The sequence below is a fragment of the Narcine bancroftii genome, chromosome 5 (assembly GCF_036971445.1).
Source record: "Narcine bancroftii isolate sNarBan1 chromosome 5, sNarBan1.hap1, whole genome shotgun sequence".
NCBI classification, from domain to species: domain Eukaryota; kingdom Metazoa; phylum Chordata; class Chondrichthyes; order Torpediniformes; family Narcinidae; genus Narcine; species Narcine bancroftii.
In genome coordinates this window covers 120,010,518-120,030,396 of record NC_091473.1, presented here as the reverse complement: position 1 = coordinate 120,030,396, position 19,879 = coordinate 120,010,518, and the positions used below count along the sequence as shown (strand labels likewise).

Genomic DNA, 19,879 nt, shown 5'->3' with positions numbered 1-19,879 from the left:
CTTACTTTTTCCATTGTCTTCTCCAGTATCTTTTCTCTTGTAGTATATCTTAGGAATTTTACTACAATAGATCTTGGTTTTTGTTGTGGTTGTGGTTTAGAGGCCAATGCTCTATGTGCCCTTTCTATTTCCATTTCTTGCTGTAGTTCTGGACATCCTAGGGTCTTAGGGATCCAATCTTTTATAAACTCCCTCATATTCTTGCCTTCTTCATCTTCCTTAAGGCCCACTATCTTTATGTTATTTCTTCTGTTATAATTTTCCATTATATCTATTTTTTGAGCTAACAGTTCTTGTTTCTCTATTGCTTTTTTATTAGATTCCTCCAATTTCTTTTTTAAGTCTTCTACCTCCATTTCTGCTGCTACTGCCCGCTCTTCCATCTTGTCCATTTTCTTTCCCATTTCTGTTAAGGTCATATCTATTTTATTCATTTTCTCTTCTGTGTTGTTTATTCTTCTTCTTAAATCATTAAATTCCTGTGTTTGCCATTCTTTAAATGACTCCATGTATCCTTTAATAAGAGAAAGTACAACCTTTATCTTGCCTTTCTCTTCTTCTTCTATTTCACTGTACTCTTCCTCTTCCTCTTCTTCTTCCTCTGGGTTGGCCATCTGTTGTTTCTTTGTTGCCCTTTTCTTCTCTTCTTTCTTGTTTCCATTGTCTTCTGTGTTCTCTTCTTGCTGCAGGTGTTCTGCAGCTGTCGTTGCCGGCTGTGGAGATCGACTCCCCAGCTGGTCCCCCCTCCCGTCGGTGTGTTTTTTTTCATGCGCGGTTGCGCACTTTTACTCGGCTCAGCGAGCCATTTTTGTAGTCCACTATCTACCGACCTGAGGGAGCGGGTTCTCTCTCCACCGCGGGCCTCTTCGAACAGGTAAGGCCTTCTCCTTCTTCCTCCGTTGTCTTCTCTTCCTCTCTTCTTACCGTTGCTTTCGATTTTTCTTTTTTTGTCGCCATCTTCTTTCCACCTTTATACTCACTTTTCTTTAACTTTTATTTCTGTGCCTTTGTGTTTTCCTTTGTTTTTCCCGACTTTTCTGGAGAGGGCTGGAGTTCACCGTCCAGCCACTACTCCATCACGTGACTCCTCATTTCCAATTCTTATTGACTGTGGTCTTCCAATGAGAAAGTCAAGGATCCAGTTGCAGAGTGGGGTACAGAGGCCTAGAGTTTGTAGCTTCTTGACTATAATGGTATTGAAAACCAAGCTGTAGTCAATGAAGAGCAGCTGTATGTATGAATTGCTGTTTTCAAGGTGATTCAGAGCTGAGTGGAGAGCCAGTGATATTGCATCTGCCATGGAGTGATTGCAATGATAGGCGAATTGCAGAGGGTCCAGATCTCTACTTTGGTACGTGTTAATTCTGGCCATGACCAGTCTTTCTAAGTATTTCATCACACTAGAAGTTAATGCTACAGGGTGATAGTTGTGGAGGCAGCTCACACTACTCTTCTTGGGTACAGGGATGATTGATGGCCTTTTAAAGCTGGTGGGAACCTCTGAATGCCACAATGAGAGGTTGAAAATGTCTGTGAACACTGGCTAGTTGGCTGGTGTAGATTTTCATTACTCTGCCAGTTATGCCTGGCAATGTATATTTCTTAATAAAGTTTGTTTTTGTGGTAGAGACACAAACACACAATTCTTTGAGATGACAGATGGTGAGCAATTTGTGGAGACGAAACATCTGCTAATTCCTCAACTGAAGCAGAAAGATGAAAATCTCTATGATGTTCTTGAGATATTGAGAACAATGGAGTTTTTGCTGAATGAAATACTCAAGAAGGATTGCTGGTCAAATAAGGGAACATCTGTTGATTACCTATATTTTTAGAATTGAAACTTCAAATGAAAGTCACTTGATTGTGGGTCCAAGTAGAAGAAATAACCTCATATGATTTTAACAAAGAAGTAAAGAAACTTCAAAAGACAGGAATGATTTCAGGTCATGTGGCAAAGATGCTTCAAGACGCTAAGCATTTTTGAAGATGGAGACGATGCCTGGCCATCCTGTAGGTAACACAGGATTGAAGGGGCTTAACCATCCTGTAAGTCACCAAGGATTGAAATGTAATTTTTAAAAAAGGCTACTTATATTCTCCTTATGAAACAGTGGTTTTGAAGCAAATAGCCAGTTCACTGTCTCTTTGAGAAGAGGACAGATTTTATCTACTGTGTCCATTTTCATATGGCCACTTCGTTTAACCCTTGTCTGTGAAATCATTGTGGAAGAAAATAGCTACTGTCTCTTTGAAAAGAGGACAGGTTCAACATGATTATGAAACCTCCATGCAAGAGAGGGAAAATCACTCGTATGAAGAAACATTCCTCTGAACACAACTCCACAAAAGATTTGTGAATTTGAAAGAGGTCTGATGACATGATGTTTCAAAATACTTCAGTTGCTTTTGAGCAACAGTTTAAAGAAATCAGATGCCTCATACTTACTCCATAATTGCTTTTGAACAGTGGTAAAGACTTTGAGTTTCAATACAAAAGCTTTCTGAGATTGAACTTTAAAAACATCAGAATTATGCCGGAACTGTAATGATTTTGGTTTTACCACATGCACACATATATACATTTGTGCATAGTGGAGTTAAGTTTGAGTTAAGTTTAGAGTTAAGTAAGAAGTGTTATGTTTTTAATAATAAAAAAATATTATTTTGAAAATACCATTGTCTCGGTTATTACCATTTTTGCTGCTGATTTAATTCCTAACCCCTTGGTTAAAATCGGCACTGTCTGTAAGAAGTTTGTACATTCCCTGCATCTGTGTGGCTTCCTCCAGGGGCTCCCACCCTTCAAAATTAACAGGGGTTTTAGGATAATTGGGTATTTTGATGGTATGGACTTTTGGACCAGAAGGGCCTGTTACTGTGCTGTATGTCTAAATTTAAAAAAAATTAAAAAGACTTCTGCACCATTGAGATAGATAATCATTTTGCCAAACATCTACTCTGGCTGCAATGGCTCTGCTGATCTGGTTGAATGCCATTTCAACTCCCCTTCTAATCCCATACCAACCTGTCAGTTCTTTGGCTTCTCCAAGGGAGAGACTAAACCGCCAACTGGGAGAACAGCATGTTGTATTCTGCTGAGGAAGTCTGCAATCCAACACTATGAGCATTGCATTTTCCTATTTCCTGTAATCCTTGCTTCTTTCACTCTCCCTCTCGATTCCCTCTCTCACCATATTGCCTGTCTGACCCTGTCTCATCCCACCCCTCACCTCTTTGTACTGGCAATATCTGTGCTGTATTCACTCCTGATGCACGGTCTCAAGCCAGAATGTCAGCTGTTGATTTGATTCCACATATTCTGCTCCTCTGTTAATTTTATTTTGCTCCAGATTTCATATATGCAGTCTATCTTGTCTTTAGTTGAAATTCTTTTTGTCTTATTGAATATTTTTGTCCCATTGTTTCTCTGGTGATTTAAAAAAAAACATGCATTTTGGACAAATTCCCAAACTTGATTTGCTCATGTTTGGGAGCTTCTAAGTTGTGTCCTTTTTTTAGACCATAAGATGTAGGAGCAGAAATTGGCTATTCAGCCCATTGAGTCTGTCCCACCATTTAACCATGAGCTGGTCCATTTTCCCACTAAGCCCCACTGCCCAGACTTTGATGCTCTGGCTAATCAAGAATCTATCAATCTTTGCCTTAAAGACACCAATGACCTGGTCTCCCCAACAGATTTACCACCCTTTGGCAGAAAAATTTCTTCCACATCTCTGAACGAAGCAGATACCCTTCAATCCTTAAGTTGTGTCCTCTTATCCAAGACTCTTCCACCTTGGGAAATAACCGTTCAACATCTATTTGTCTTTCAACATTCAAAATGTTTCAATGAAATCTCCCCTCTCATAAATTCCAACAAGTACAGGCCAAAAGCTGTCAAATGCTCCTTAAATGATAACCCTTTCATTCCTAGAATCATCCTTGTTAACTGTCTCTGACCCTTCTCCAATGTCAGCACCTCCTTTCTCAATGGAGGAGCCCAATATTCTGCCTTCAATACACCCACAATATTCCAAGTGAGGTCAGACCAATGCCTTATATTGAAATGCATTTGTCGTCTTCACCACCGACTCAACATGCAGGTTATCCTTGATAACGACTCCCAGATACCTTTTCCATATATAACCATATAACCACTTACAGCACAGAACAGGGCAGTTCGGCCCTACTAGTCCATGCCGTCATCTGGGTATTTTGAATTTTCTCCCTATTTTAAAAAGTCTGCTGTTTATTTTTTTCAACAAAGTGCATGACCATACAATTATATATCATTTGGTACTTCTCTGCCCATTCTCTTAATCTGTCTCAAGTCCTTCAGTAGCTTCCCTGTTTCCTCAAAACTATCTGCTCCTCCACCTACCCTCATATCATCTGCAAACTTGGTCACAAAGCCATTTGTTCCATAATCTAAATTGTATATACAACATAAAAAGAAGTTTCCCCAATACTGACTCATGTGGAAAACTACGAACAACTGGCAGCCAACCAGAATATGATCCCTGTATTCAAATTTTCTGCTTCCTACCACTCAGCCAATTCTCTACCCATGCTAGAATGTTTCTTTTATTATGAAACGTCATCTGCAGCACCTTGTCAAAGGCCTCCTGAATTCCAAATGCAAAACATCTATCTTAACCAGTCTGCTTGTCACTTGAAAGAATTCCAATCATTTTGTCAAGCAAGATTTTCCCTAAAGAAAGCCATGCTGGATTTGGTCTATCTTATCATGTGCCTCTAAGTACACTGTAACCACATGCTTGACAATCAACTACAACATCTTTCCAAACACTGATGTCATGCTAAATGGTCTATAATTTCCTTTCTGCTGCCTCCCTCCCTTCTTGAATAGTAGGGTGATATTTGCGATTTTTCAAGCCCTTTGGGAACATATCAGAATCTATCGACTCATGAAGGATCATTACCAGTGCCTCCACAATCTCTGTCCCTACTTCTTCAGTATGCAAGGGTGCAATCCAACTGGTCTGGAAAACTTATCCACCCTTAAGCCATTCAGTTTTCTGAGCTCCTTCTCCCTATAAATAGTAACTGCTCTCTATTTCCTTCCCTGATACCTTTTGAAATCTGGTGCACAGCTAATATCTTCCACTGTGAAGATTGATGGAAAATGCTCATTTTAGTTCCTCTGCCATCTTGCTATTTCCCATTATTATTTCAGTCATTTTGTTATAGATCTATATATACTCTCACCTATTTTCACTCTTGAAGCTTTTTGTATCCTCTTTTGATATTATTTGCTAGCACACTTTCATACTTCATTTCTTCCAACCTTCTGCAAGTTTAAAAAAATATCCCAATTCTCCATCAATCCCTTCTAATCTACTTTGGCCAGTTCCTCTCTCATGCCTCTTTACTTCACTGAAATACTGACACATCTGACTTTGGTTTCTCCTTGTTAAATCTCAAAATGAACTCAATCATATTGTGATCACTGCCTCCTCCTAATGGTTTAATCTAAGCTCCCTCATCACTTCTGGTGGACTACACAACACCCAATCCAATACAGTCAATCCTCTTGTGGGTTCATCAACAAGCTGCTCTAAAAAGCCATCTTGTAGACATTCTGCAAATTGTCTCACCTGAAATTCAGTCCCAACCTGGCTTACCCAACCCATTTGCATGTTTAAAATTTCCCCCATGGCTACTATAACATTGCCCTTCTAACATACCTTTTCTATTTTCTGTTGTAATTTTTTTGTTCACATACAATCTCCTGTTTGGAGGTCTATTCATAACTACCAACAGTGTCCTTTTGCACTTGCCATTTCTTAAATGAACCCATAATAATTCTATATTTTCTGATCCTATGTCACCTCTTTCTAATGATTTAATGTTGTTCCTTATCAACACTCCCACTGCTAACCTGCCCATCCTTTTGATACACCACGAATCCTTGGAAATTATGAGAGGTGTAGATAGAGTGGACAGCCAGCACCTTTTTCCATTGGTGACAACAGAGGACATCTGTACAAGATGAATGGAGGAAAGTTTATAGGAGACATGAGGTGCCATTTTTCTGTTGTAAACATGGACTAGTGAGTGCCTGGAATGCATTGCCATGGATGGTAGTGGAGACTAGTACAATAGGGATATTTGAAAGACTCTTAGGCAGGCATGTAGATGGAAAAAAAATAGAGGGTCATGGATGCGTTGCATGGAAGCTTTTGTTTTTTTGAGTTTCCATGTCGCCACAACATCGTGGATTGAAAGGCTTGACTGTGCTGTAATGTTCCAGTTCTACGAGCCTAATAATTTACAAATCCCTGGTCCTGGTCCGCCCCTGCCTCCATCCTCCCCTTTACCTTCTGCTCCTTTATTTCACTTCTGCATTCACGGAGCCACTCCATTTCCTCCTATCAATTCATACCTTTCCAATCTCCTGTCCTCTTCTCCATATCCAAATCTCACCTTTTGTCTGTGGATCTGTACTCCTCCCTCTGCTATTTATTTTATTCAGGAGCTGCCTCCTGAAGAAGGGTTCAGGCTTGAAAGGTGATATATCTATCTCCTATGGATGCTGCAGGACCTTCTGTGTTCTTCCAGCATTTTTGTTTTTACCACATTCACAGTATCTGCAGACTTTGGTGTTTCTCTTGGCAGTGATCTGGGATTAATTGATAGGGTGTTGTGCTGATGGCTGGCCCCACCTCCCAGCTCTGCCCCCATCTTCCCATATATAACCCTGGTTTCCCAACTAAACCCAGAACCTTTCCGAAGACTACTGTTAAACCCTACCCATAATTATAAGCTAATAAAAAGCATTTGTTCTCCATCCAGTCGTGAGATCGGAGATGCTGGCTCTTGCCGCAGAAAAAGCCCTAGAATTTTATTAGCTTATTCCCCAACAATGGAAGCGCTACTCAACCAGGTATGACTGATGGAATTTCTATCCCCCAACACGGCTGAGGAGTTTGTATACTGGCCAGACTGCTTCCAGGCCTACTTGAACGCAACCAGAGATGTCTTCCACACTGATGAAGTCTGCACTCGATTTGAGGGGAGGAACGAAAGGGTATACAGTCATCAGGGACTGCTCTACATATGACGCTGTTATCGAGGCATTGAAGGCAGGGTACCTGAAGTTGCAGAACATCCTAGTGAGGCACAGACTTGCTCTACATCACCAGTGGCCAGGAGAGGCCATCGATGACTATCTGCTGGATCTGTGGATGCTTGCCAAGAAGTGCAGACATGAAGCGGCTACAGGCCATGTTTGTGAGGAAGAACGGGTCTGGGTCACTAGTCGCAGGGGTCTGCTCAAGGTACATGAGGTAGCGACTGCTCGAGTTGGGAAAGAAGGATCTGGCTAGCCATGTCGATCTGGCCAAATCGCTGGAACAGGCCAAGCTAGAGAATTACGACTTTGAAGCCAGCAAACTCAGTCACCCAGGAGAGCCCCTCCAAGGACCGGCTATCCCTGCCCTAACAGCTGCCGCTTCCTGTGCTAGGGAGTGGTTTTTCTGCGGCAAGAGCCAACATCCCCGACCTTGTTGCCCGGCAAAAGACTCTGTGTTCCAGCTGTGGCAAGAAAGGACATTGGGCGAGGGGAAGCCCGGGGATGTCCCAGCCTGCCCTGCTCCCGGATCCAATTCCAGCCCCAAGCCATCTGCTCCGAATTCACCCGAACCCACTTGCTGTGCTGCACGCCGACGAAGGATGGAAGTGAGGAAATGGCCGCAAAAAGGCTCGGCGGTGACCCAAATTCAAATTCGTTGGCATCACTTGATTCTGAACCCATGTAATCTGTCTTCATTCACAGACCCTCAGCTCTACATCAAGGGGTGAATGCAGTGAACTGGGATTTACTGGTAGGATGCCCACCTCTGGCTTCGCCCCCATCTGCCCACATACAACCCTGGTTTCCGCCTAAACCCAGAACCCTTCTGAAGACTACTGTTGATTATAAGCTTAACTATAAGCTAATAAATGCAGTTGTTCTTGAGAGCTTTTATTCACTCTATTCTCTTCATCAGACACATTTCCAATCCAGGCAACATCCTGGAAAATCTCCTCGAAACCCTCTCCATGCTCCCATATCTTTCCTGTAATGAGGCGACCAGAACATTCCAAGTGTGGTCTTGCCAGAGATTTATAGATCTGTAATGCTACCTTGCAGCTCTTTGACTTCATGTCCTGACTAAAGAAGGCCAGCATACCATCCTTAAGAGATCTATGGATTTGGAATCCAAGTTTCTTCTGCTCTTCTTCACGGTTAAGAAACCTGCCATTAACCATGTTCTCTGCCTTTTATTCCACCTTCCAAAATGGTTCACTTCACGATCATCTGCATTGAATTCCATCATCCACTTCTCTGCCCAACTCAGTATCCTGTCTATATTCCATTGTAATTTACGACAACCTTCTACACGATCCACACATCTCCAACTCTCATGTGATCTGCACACTTACTGGCCCATACTTCCACTTCTTCATTCTGGTCACTTTTAAAGATCACAGAGCTGGGGTCCCAGCCAGATCCTTGCAGCTCCTCAGTAAATCATAGCTTAATCATTCTGTGATACCATGAGATCACAAGTTACTTATTTTTTCATCAATTCAGAAATATCCTGCCTACAAATTTATCTTTACTCTCTACCTTGTAAACTAATCCTGTTAACAGCTTGTGTTTTGTTTATTGCTTTGGTAGATTAGGCAGTTTGCGTGACAAACTTGCCCGTCAGGGCCTGAAGAATGTACATTATATTATTGTGAATGAGAAGACCCCCAAATCCAGGGCCATGCTTTGGAAATTGAAACATAATGCACCCAAGAACATCTCTGTTTACCAGCAATCACCATTTCAACCTGATGTTTGGCACACCCTGCAGGGTAGCAAGGATGACTTCCTCATCTATGATAGGTTGGTACTTTTTTTGATGAATTTTGGCTGAAACTTGTAATTTAAGTTGTAGGACTGGATAGACTGTTATTAGTAAGCAGGGTATTCACCCCTTCAAATATTCCCATTTTCTAGTCTTTAAGACCCCTGTGGAAATTGGAATTTGTGTTGGACTTTTTTTTAAGTAAGAAAATAGGATCAACCTTTAGCTTCAACATTTGGGTGTATGCCCTTCTGTACTTTTACCTCCTGGCCATATGGGACCTTGTTTCCCATTATAACCAAATTTGATGATCTACTCTTTGTTGCATTCAACAATCAGAAATAATAATTCTGGACAATAAGTTATATTTTGACTCTTTTTGAGTTCCTGGGAGATTTGAGGCAGATGAGATTAACATATTTAATGGACAATGGGAAAAGTTAATCTTGGTGTGTGTGGCTCAAAACATTGATTTGTTTTCAATGGTATAACATCCCCATGTTATACCAGCTCTTATTTTATAAATTCAATGGTTGTTGAGGATTCCTATTTGCTGTGTAAATATTGCTTTATTTTTAATTTGGAAGTGTGATTGTTTGCATGTTCTATTCAATATATGTGAAATATTTTGTTCTTTCCTCCTAGATGTGGCAAATTGACCTTTCATATCGTATTACCATACAGCTACCTTCACTTTCGCTATGTGGAAGCAGCAATCTTGGCTACATATAATAATGACATCTGTGGAACCTGCAGACTCAGTAATATCACACTAGAGGTAAATGGTAGCATTAAATGTCTTTCTCTGAAAGACTGGTAATGAGTTGGAATCGTTCAAAAATTGTGTCTGTGCATTTCTCAACCTGATCAATTATCATAGAAAAATCTCCAAGATAACTAAAATAAATAGACTGACTGACTTTAGTTCACAGGAAACTGATGACATTCTTTTATTGCAGACAGCTTCGCCACTATTGACAGAGCAAATGTCATTCAATCTAACACAACAGGTTTGAAAAGCAAGGCATTTAAAAATGAGTTGTGTTGGTGCTGCTCTTGACCAACTAAACCTCAACTACCCTTTACTTGGAAAAATCTCGACAGTTCAGCAACCTGAAATGAGGAAACTTGAAGATTGGAGCAGAATGAAACAAGTCTTCATCTGAAATAAAAGCTATGTAATAACTGTTCAAATGTCAGCATTGACCCCAGTGATGAGCAAATTGCTGAGTTAGAATTCTTAGTTTAATATTAAGTGTCCTGAACTAAAAAAGTTTTTGCATTTGACGGCAATGATACATAATGCCTCATTAGATGAAGACTGCTGTAATTGATGATTGTTTGCTTAAAGGAGATTTATTTGCGGCTCCCCTTTTGCCATCCCTCATCCACTGACCCACTATTGCAGCAGTCTCTGTGAATATGGGAAAGTAAGAAATGTCGTCAACATGATCTCTTCTGAATCCCAGGTGTCCTAAGCCAGAATCTAACCTCATAAGCCTATTTAAGGCCCTTTTGTAAAGCAAGAGGAAAATTTATTTTTATCCACAAAGATAATGACATTTATTATGCGGGGGGGGGGAGTTGTAGTATTAACTCGGCAGAGATGCTCTGTGATGAATATCAATCCTTTCCTCCTCTCTTTACATGTACTATTCAGTGAAAACTATTCCTCCAGTCCTGTGCTCAATGAAGTCTTTGGTTCAAGCTAGGCACTAGTAGCTACAGACTGACCATTGCATAGAAAACTTGAAGGAAAAGTTTTTGACTGATTGGTACAGAATGCCACCACCATTTAGATGAAATAGAAAAAGAATGGAATTTTGTCCCTTGAGTTTCCTCTGCCATTTAATAAGATCATTCAACTTTCCTTGTCCACCTTCCTTACCCGTAACCCTTGATTACCTTAATAATTAAAAAAAAAATCTTGTCTTTGAACATATTCAAGGATTCCGTCTCCATAGCTTCCTGGAACAAGCAATTCCAAAACCAAGTATTTAAAGAACTTCTTCCTCACGATATTAAGTGGATAACCACCAATTATGAGACTATGCTCTCTGGTCTTTGATCAACCCATGGGGCGACATTCTTCCAGCATTTATCCCGTCATCCTATTTTTAAAAAAAAAATTGATGTCTCAATAAGATTGCATCGTATTCTTCTAATTCCATTGAGTGGTGACCTTTCATTCTAACATAATCCCTCTTATAAAATCTTAAATAAAGTTTAAAAAAAAATAACATAATCCCTCTAAAATACACCATCCCAATGAACCTTCTAGTTTACCTCGAATGATGTATTTCCAGTCAAATAAGGGAGCAGGAACCATGTTCACATTCTGTAGCCTCACTCATGGCTTTTAAGTAGTAGAAAGGCTTGTACTTGCATAACCTTGAAGTAAAAGTCAGACTTCCATTTCCCTTTCTGATTATCTTCTGCACTTGCGTGCAAGCTTTCTGAATTTGAGATTTGTCTCCTCTGTCAGCAAATGCATTTCTAAAATCCGCTGGACTGTTTGGGCAGAATATGAGGTGTTTCTCTGAATCACATGTACCTCTTTTAGCCTCATCTATTACCTTTGATGCTCCCAATGTAGCTTCCACTTTCTAGGTGAGACCAAAGACAGATTTTGGGACCATTTCTATGTTTTGTCTGCAATGGCCATCCTGAGCTCCCAATTGCATGTCATTTCAATTCCCTTTCCTATTCCTACATTCTATCCTGGGTGTCTATCCTGCCAGAATGAGGCCCAAAATAAATGAGGAAAAAATAGCTCCTCCTGCCTTTGCAGTCTGGAGCCCAATGGTTATGAACATAGAATTTCCTAATTTAAGGTACCGAGTCCCCTCCCTCTTCCATTGAATATCTGCTTCTCCCCACTTCTCTTTGATTCATCCCTCTTCACCATCTACTCATTGAATTCTTTCTCTCCTTTTTCTCTCCCCACCCACCCCCACCACAACCTTTGGTTCCATCTGGTCTGTCTTTACACCACTGTTTGTTTTTATACCTCTTATCAGATTCCTGCACTGGTAGCATTTGTCTTGTCATTATCCACTCCAAATACAATGGCTTGGCTTACTCCTTTGTCTTTCTTGACTCCGTCTCTCTTAAGGCCCTTTTTATAGAGTGAAAAAATGCAGTTGTAAAGGCAGACATTCTCTGCCCTTGCGTTGCTGAACTTGCCATCATAAATGCTCCATGAGTGACTCAAGGCACCGACTTCAATCCCTCTTCAACCTCGTGTCAGCAGTGGAGCGGAGTGCTCCACCATGCATCATAAATGTACAGCCAGTGGCTGGCTAGGGGCGGACTGATGACATCGTGATGACGGGGTCAGCCTACGACCAAGGACCTAACAAAGCTGTTGAGTGGATCTGCGCTGTCAGGCAGAGCCATGGGTAATTCCTGCAGACATTGGTCTAATGAGCCTCCCCTGCTACCACAGTTGCCTCTGCTAGTTCTCCCCTTCTGTGTGCAAGGGGGAGTTGGCTTCCTCTCAGTGATGCATAGCTGGATGCCAGTTATGGGCTGTCTTCGTGCCGCAGTCCTGGTCTTTAAGGAGGTGGTGCTGAGAGGGTGTGCTGGACACAGGGTCAAGCTGGCATGCTTCCCCAGGGACAGCAGACACTCCACTCTCCTGATCTGGCTGGTGGTATTTGAACTATGAACCTGCTTCCCCCTCCCGCCAACCAACCATCCTAAGTCTTGTTGGGGGTGCCTCCCTTCCTCCCCAACCAGTCACCCTGTCCTCAAAAGAGAGCTCTGCAGTCAAAGGTCAGTGAGAATGCTAGTTCTCCTCTCCTGTGGTCTTGGTGTCTAAAAATGATCCATGGCCGATTTTGTTACCCATAATCCCACACGCTGCTGGAACCGCTCTACATTTCGCAGAGCAGGTCCAGCTATGTGGGAGGATTATGGGTAACAAAGACAACCATTGCTTGCCACATATTTATGCTGTCATGTTGACTTGCAGCACCATGTCAACAGTCGCTCCGCCTACAGTGGGTCCAGAGGACGCACTGAGGCATTGCTCCACATAAAAGCAATGCTGTAGCAGCCTTTTAGGACTGCTCTATTAAAAAGGTAAATTCAGATTTTTATCCGCAGATGGAGCCGGCCTTGAAGCGGAGGCTCTCCATAAAAGCACATTTTGTCTGACCTCTTCCAATCTGCTTCTGTCTTTGTCATGCTTTACATCTCCCTTGTTCACTAATCCCACATGGGGCCCCTGTTTGATCCCTCCTATCCTGACCTCTTTACACTAGCTACTCTTCACATCCCCAGTCATGATGAAGGGTTTCTGCCTGAAATGCTCCACCCACAGAGTTAATTTCTTCCCTTGGATTGTCTGTCTTGTCTCTTTGCTATGTCTGACACATGATTATTACTTAATTCCTGTATTCGGGGGAGGGGGGGAGAAAAGAGAGAGAGGTTAGCCTGTTGTCCTTTCAAGGGAAGGACTCTTTATTCAACTATTCAACTATTATAACACCTAGATGTTTAGATAAGGAGCATTTTGGGTTTATCACCATTTCAAAAGCTGCTGAATACATTTCATTCCAGCTATAACTAGCATGAACATTTCCTAAAGCTTTGAATTTGGTCTTCATGAAATCATACTGGTACTTTGTGAATTTGTTTGTACTCCTTGAGGTAAGCCAGCCCAGATCAGTGGGTTCAAAGGACATGGTCATTTTTTTCCAGTTCCCAACATGTTTTAAAAGGTCATCTGAATTTTCATGGAATGTTGGAATAAGAATTATTAGTCAGTTGTTTTTTTTTAAAAATTTTTAATTGATATTTTCAAATCAACACGAAAACATGAAATGCATCAATTACATAAAAGAAACAATCTTATTATCCGATGTTGATTTTGAATAAGAAAAAAGAAGCAGTCCTAACTCTTCTCCCCACCCCCACCCCCAATCCACGCAGGGGAGAAAAAAGGAAATACTCAATAGAATTGGAGAAAAGAAAGAGAATCCCAGGTGGTTGGCGGTGGGGGCGGCCATAGTTAAGAATCTACATCTACATTTTGAAGAAATGGGCCCAAAACCTTGTTTTATATAAAAAAAAACAACTAATTTTTTCCTAAAATTGTAAGTAATTTTCTTCAGGAGAATACAAGCATATAATTCTGCTTTCCATCAGAGTCGATCAAGATGGGAGTCAGATTTCCAGTGCACCACCAATGCAATCTTTATAAATATATTTTCCAATATAAACAATTCCAGTATCTGTATAAATCGAATCTTAGTAATTTATTCTAGATTTCTCAAATCTTCCCAGAAAGGCCTCACCTTGGAACCAGGTTTAATGCAAAAAAGTTCCTGTTTCTTCGTGCTTCTGAAACATTGATCTGATATTTTTGATTTTCATTTGTTTAATTTTTGCGCCAATCTATACCTTGTGTTATTAGTATTGGTTATGCTGCCCCGACATAAGTCAGACCAGCTTTTTTCATCAATTAGTATACCCAATTCTTTCTCCCATCTTTGTCCAGATTTGTAAAACCTCTGTTTCAGGGTACCCATTTGAAGTTGGACATACACTTTTGAAATAAGTTTCTTTGTAGTCCCCTTACAGACTTTTAGTCAGTTGTTTAATTAAATTTAACTTTGTTCTTGTTACTTATTTGACTACAAAGGTCAGTTACTAATGCATTTAAAAAGATGGTTATGTCAAATCTAAACTTTGTGAAGTTCCCACTCTCAAACCATTTTTCACTTTAGTTCCATCCTCTGGGAGCCAGTTTCAGCCTTTTTCTACAGTATCTCTAATTGTATTGGCAACAAGCGTATCTGTTCTTGGTGCTTCCAGCAAAGTGAAAATGATTTGCATACTTTGTGCACTCACATTCCTCAGCTTAAAGACCTGGTTGGTGGAAGCAGACTCAGTCAGCGATCTCAAGAGAATTTGGTATTTCCTTAAGAAAAATAATTTTCAAAGCCAGGAGAAAAAGTAGAGGAATAGAACCAAAATAGCTATTTCTATAAAGAGCCAGGTGGGCTGAGTGGTCTTTTCCCAAGCTATAATGAATTTGAGAAATACTGCATCAGTGTGTGCCCAAAAATAGTATTTGAATGGAGTTGGTTATATTAATGAGTTCAATGTGAGTGCTCCGCCAATTTCACCCTTATCTCTAATGGAAATGAGATGGTGTTAAAGTAGGATTCCACATGTTGCTAGCAATCCTTTAATTCTTCCATTTCACTTTAACTCTTTGACTTCATTTGGGATTTTGTGTATGCTTGAATATTTTATAATTGAGTCACTTTCCACTGTTTGAGGATTTTATTCTCCTAATTATTATCTTTATTTTGCATGGTGATATCATACCAATCTGGATAAACAATCTCTATGTGTATTATTTGTGCATTGTTGATGCCACTAAGTTTAGTTTGTTGTAAATGACCAACATTGCAGTTTTTGTCTTTTTTGCTGTGCTAAATTCATCTGAACGAAAAGTATGTTGCTATCTGTTCTCCAACTACAATTTTAATAAACTTTCCTACTGATCATTAGCTTGAATTTCCAGTTTTTCCCAATGATTTTAAACACAAACAAGTGGCTTAAAATAAATAACAATAAAACCTTTTATCTGGAATTCAAGCAACTGGCAAAAAAAACGAAGAAAATAAATAAAATCAAAATTGAATTAAATAAGAATAAATTAAAATTTAAAAAGTTTAAAATGGTAAAAGTAAATGTTCTCTGAGGTAACACATAAACCTTTGGTGAAGATGAGTGCCTTGGTTGTGCAGCTGCTTGAATAAATTGGCATCACCCAGGATGAAGAGCTAGCTGGTTGATGCTGCTTGCCATTGGAGTGACTCTCTTAAAGTGTCTCCTTATCCCTGCTTAGTTAAGTGTCCTTATTAGTATAATAGTAAGGCTTTATTTGTAAACTTGGGGGAGGGGAGGTTAATTATGATGTATTATTATTCGTCTTTTGGGTGGCTAATGTGGAGGGGAGGAGCCAGCAGATGCAGTGATGGTTAAATGTTTTTAAAGAATGTGACTGAAAACACAATAAAACACTAAGTTTTGTATGCATGCAGGTGAAGTTTGTTCAGTGTAAGTACAATATAGTGTTTTTGTCTTTTAAACTTTTTATTCAGTGCAGTTGTATTAGTAAAGCAACTGGGAAAACTCTCATCTACGAATCCCCATAGGTGCCAGATATCAGGGGTTTTACTGTACAGAAAGTTACTTTGGTATGGTTGTATATTAATGCAGTGTATTTAAGATGACAAATTATGGAGTCTTGCTTTCTCAACTATTACTATATCATCATCTCCTATGTGGATCCTTGCAGAGCTCTCTTCTACCATGTGACTGTACATTCAGTTCTCCTCCAAAGGTTCCAATGGTTGTAATAATGGACATAACACAATAGAATTTAAACCTACATTTCCAGTAACTAGATCCCTACATGATCCTAGTTGTCTCAAAGAAATGTCGATTACAGATGGGCCTTTAAGTTCACAGATAAATGGGCTTTACATTAATTTCCTGTCAGAGATGGTGTAATGCAGTGTCTCCATCAAATAAAGTGACTACAGTCCACTTTATTGTTTGGAACTCCTCCAACAGCGCAGACTCCAGTTACTGCTCCCACCCATGACATGCGAATCCTGGAATCTGTTTAAACCAGCCTGGATGAGGAAATGTATGTTGCATTTTGTTTTTGGAATACAGAACAGTGCAGCAACGGGTCCTCTAGGCCAGCTGAGCATTACAATCACATTAATCCTGTCTTTATCCTCTATTTCCTGCCTATGCACGTGTCTGCCCAAATATCTCTTGGATATTGCAATTGTATCTAATACTCTCACCTCTCTCGATAGTGCCTTCCAGGCAGCCACCACTTTGTATTTGGGGAAAAAAAAACTTGCAAATCTCCTTTAAACTTTCCTCCTTTCACCTTGGAACTAGGCCCTGAATTTCCAATGTGGGATAAAGAAAGACTATAAACCCTACATTTATGCTCCTCGTAATTTTGTATGCTTGCATCAGTTTATCCTTAACCTCCGATGCTCCAGAGAAAACAATGCAAGTTTGTCCAATTTCTTGTAATTAATACTCTCCAATCCAGACAGCATCCCGGTAAAGCTCTTCTGCACCTTCTCCAAAGCCGCCACACCATTCCTGCACTGTGGCAATCAGAACTACTCAGAATATTTAAATGTGGTCTAAAATTTTATAGAGCTGCAACAAGATTTGTCAACCTTTATTCTCATTGCCCCAAAGATGAAGGCAAAAATGCTGTTTGCCATCAGCGGCTTATCCACTTTGGTTGCTATTTTCAGGGTTATTAATTTGCATTCCAAAATCTCTCAGTCATGTTCCTCCTGGTTCTGCCATACTGTATATTTTCCTCTTCCACTTAACCTCCCAAACTGCAATATCTCGTACTTGTCTACATTTTATTCCATCTGCCATTTCTCTGCCCAAATTTCCAACCATTTTATTTCCTGCTGTGCAAGAGTTAGAATCTTTGGCTTGGCTTCGCGGACGAAGATTTATGGAGGGGGTAAAAAGTCCACGTCAGCTGCAGGCTCGTTTGTGGCTGACAAGTCCGATGCGGGACAGGCAGACACGATTGCAGCGGTTGCAAGGGAAAATTGGTTGGTTGGGGTTGGGTGTTGGGTTTTTCCTCCTTTGCCTTTTGTCAGTGAGGTGGGCTCTGCGGTCTTCTTCAAAGGAGGTTGCTGCCCGCAAAACTGTGAGGCGCCAAGATGCACGGTTTGAGGCGTTATCAGCCCACTGGCGGTGGTCAATGTGGCAGGCACCAAGAGATTTCTTTAGGCAGTCCTTGTACCTTTTCTTTGGTGCACCTCTGTCACGGTGGCCAGTGGAGAGCTCGCCATATAACACGATCTTGGGAAGGCGATGGTCCTCCATTCTGGAGACGTGACCCATCCAGCGCAGCTGGATCTTCAGCAGCGTGGACTCGATGCTGTCGACCTCTGCCATCTCGAGTACTTCGACGTTAGGGGTGTAAGCGCTCCAATGGATGTTGAGGATGGAGCGGAGACAACGCTGGTGGAAGCGTTCTAGGAGCCGTAGGTGGTGCCGGTAGAGGACCCATGATTCGGAGCCGAACAGGAGTGTGGGTATGACAACGGCTCTGTATACGCTTATCTTTGTGAGGTTTTTCAGTTGGTTGTTTTTCCAGACTCTTTTGTGTAGTCTTCCAAAGGCGCTATTTGCCTTGGCGAGTCTGTTGTCTATCTCATGTCGATCCTTGCATCTGATGAAATGGTGCAGCCGAGATAGGTAAACTGGTTGACCGTTTTGAGTTTTGTGTGCCCGATGGAGAGTTAGAATACATATGATCTATAACCCCTAGTACGTTATGAACGATGGGAGGAAACTGAAGCACCCAGTGGAAACCCACGCAGACATGGAGAGAATGTACAAACTCCTACACTAACTGTGCCCCTTTGTAGTAATAAATAGGATAGACAAAGGAGTCAGTGGATGTAGTTTCCTTGGATTTGACAAGGAGCTACCACATGAGGCTATTCAAAATGTAGGAGTCCATGGTGTTATGGGAAAAGGACTGCAATGGATAGAAGATTGACTGGCAGCAGAATGCAAAGAATGGGAATAAAAGTGGCCATTTCTGGCTGGCTTCTGGTGACTAATTGTATTCTGCCGGGTAAAAAAAGGATTTGCTGATGTTGGAGAGGGTTAAGAGGAAGTTCACAAGGATGATTCTGGGAAAGAGTAACATTTGACTGCTCTTAGCCTATACTTGGAATTTAGGAGAATGAGGAGGGAATCTCATTGAAACATTTTGAATGTTGAAAGCCATTGAAGAGTAGATATAGAAAGGTTGTTTCCCATGGTGGGAGAGTCTAGGACAAGAGGGCACAACTTCAGAATTGAAGGGTGACCACTTAGAACAGGATTCAAAGGAATTTCTTTAGCCAGAAGATGGTAAATCTGTGGAATTTGTTACTGCAGACTGATGTGGAAGCCAAGTATCTAAGGGAGAGATTGATAAGTTCTTGATTAGCTAGGGCATCAAATGTTATGGAGAGAAGGCCAGGCTATGGGAGCTGAATGGGAAAATGAATCCACTTAGAATAGTATGGCGGTGCTGATGGATGGCCTGAATAGCCTATTTCTGCTCCTTTGTCTTATGGTCTTGTATCTAAGGGAGGCTGTGCTGGCATTTTCTCTGGAGTATCGGAGGTTAAGGTTGTTTATCATTAAGTTCAAACCAATGGAGGTTTATGAGTATGTTCCCAGGAGGATCAATGCATGGGGAGTGTTTGATTGTTCTGGGCTTGTACTTGCTGCGGTTCAGAAGGATGAGGGGGAAATCTCATTAAAACCTAACAAATACTGAAGGATCTTCATAGAGTGGATATGGAGTTGATTTTTCCAATAGTGGGGAGTCGAGGACCAGATTTTGACAGCCTCAAAATTAAAGGTCATCACATTACTACAGAGATGAGGAGAAATTTCTTCAGTCAGAGTGGTGAATCTGTGGAATTTGTTGCCACAGATGGATATGATAGCAATTAATTGGGTATATTTAAAGGAGAGGTTGATAGGTTCTTGATTAGTAAGGGTATCAAAGGTTATGGGGAGAATAAGGTTGAGGGGAAGAATACATCAACCATGATTCAAATGGCAACACAGACTCGATGGGCTGAGTGGCCCAATTCTACTCCAACATCTTAGGGTCTTGTGCCTTTCTGACTAGATTTGAATCTTTACTTGAGTCAAAGATTTGCATTTTAAATTGCTGTCAGCAATAAAATGGATGTTTTTTTAATTGGTTTTTTTTTCTGTCCCAACTGAAATACAGTGGGTGAGCCAAGATGCACAGCACCATATTTGCCATAGTTTGAACAACTTCCAATATAGCCCATTAATAAAATACATAGATCCTACTGGTTTATTAAGAGAAGACTGGAATCAGCATCTTGTGAACATAAGAAATGAATGCTGAGTATCCAACAATTGGGAACAGTGGAATTTTGGAATGCTTC

At 40.9% G+C, this 19,879-nt stretch overlaps 1 protein-coding gene across 3 annotated transcripts in view; it reads left to right on the top strand.

Annotated features, from left to right (window-relative positions):
- Positions 1-15,391, top strand: part of LOC138763918 (selenoprotein Pb-like) — a 60,968-nt gene extending 45,577 nt beyond the window's left edge. For all 3 annotated transcript variants that reach the window (XM_069938899.1, XM_069938898.1, XM_069938901.1), the window contains 3 exons: positions 8,690-8,902; positions 9,510-9,642; positions 9,824-15,391. In XM_069938899.1, the coding sequence (XP_069795000.1) occupies positions 8,690-8,902; positions 9,510-9,642; positions 9,824-9,880 (403 nt within the window). In that variant the 3' untranslated portion in view covers positions 9,881-15,391. The remainder of the gene's footprint in view (positions 1-8,689; positions 8,903-9,509; positions 9,643-9,823) is intronic.
- The last annotated feature ends 4,488 nt before the right edge of the window (positions 15,392-19,879 follow it).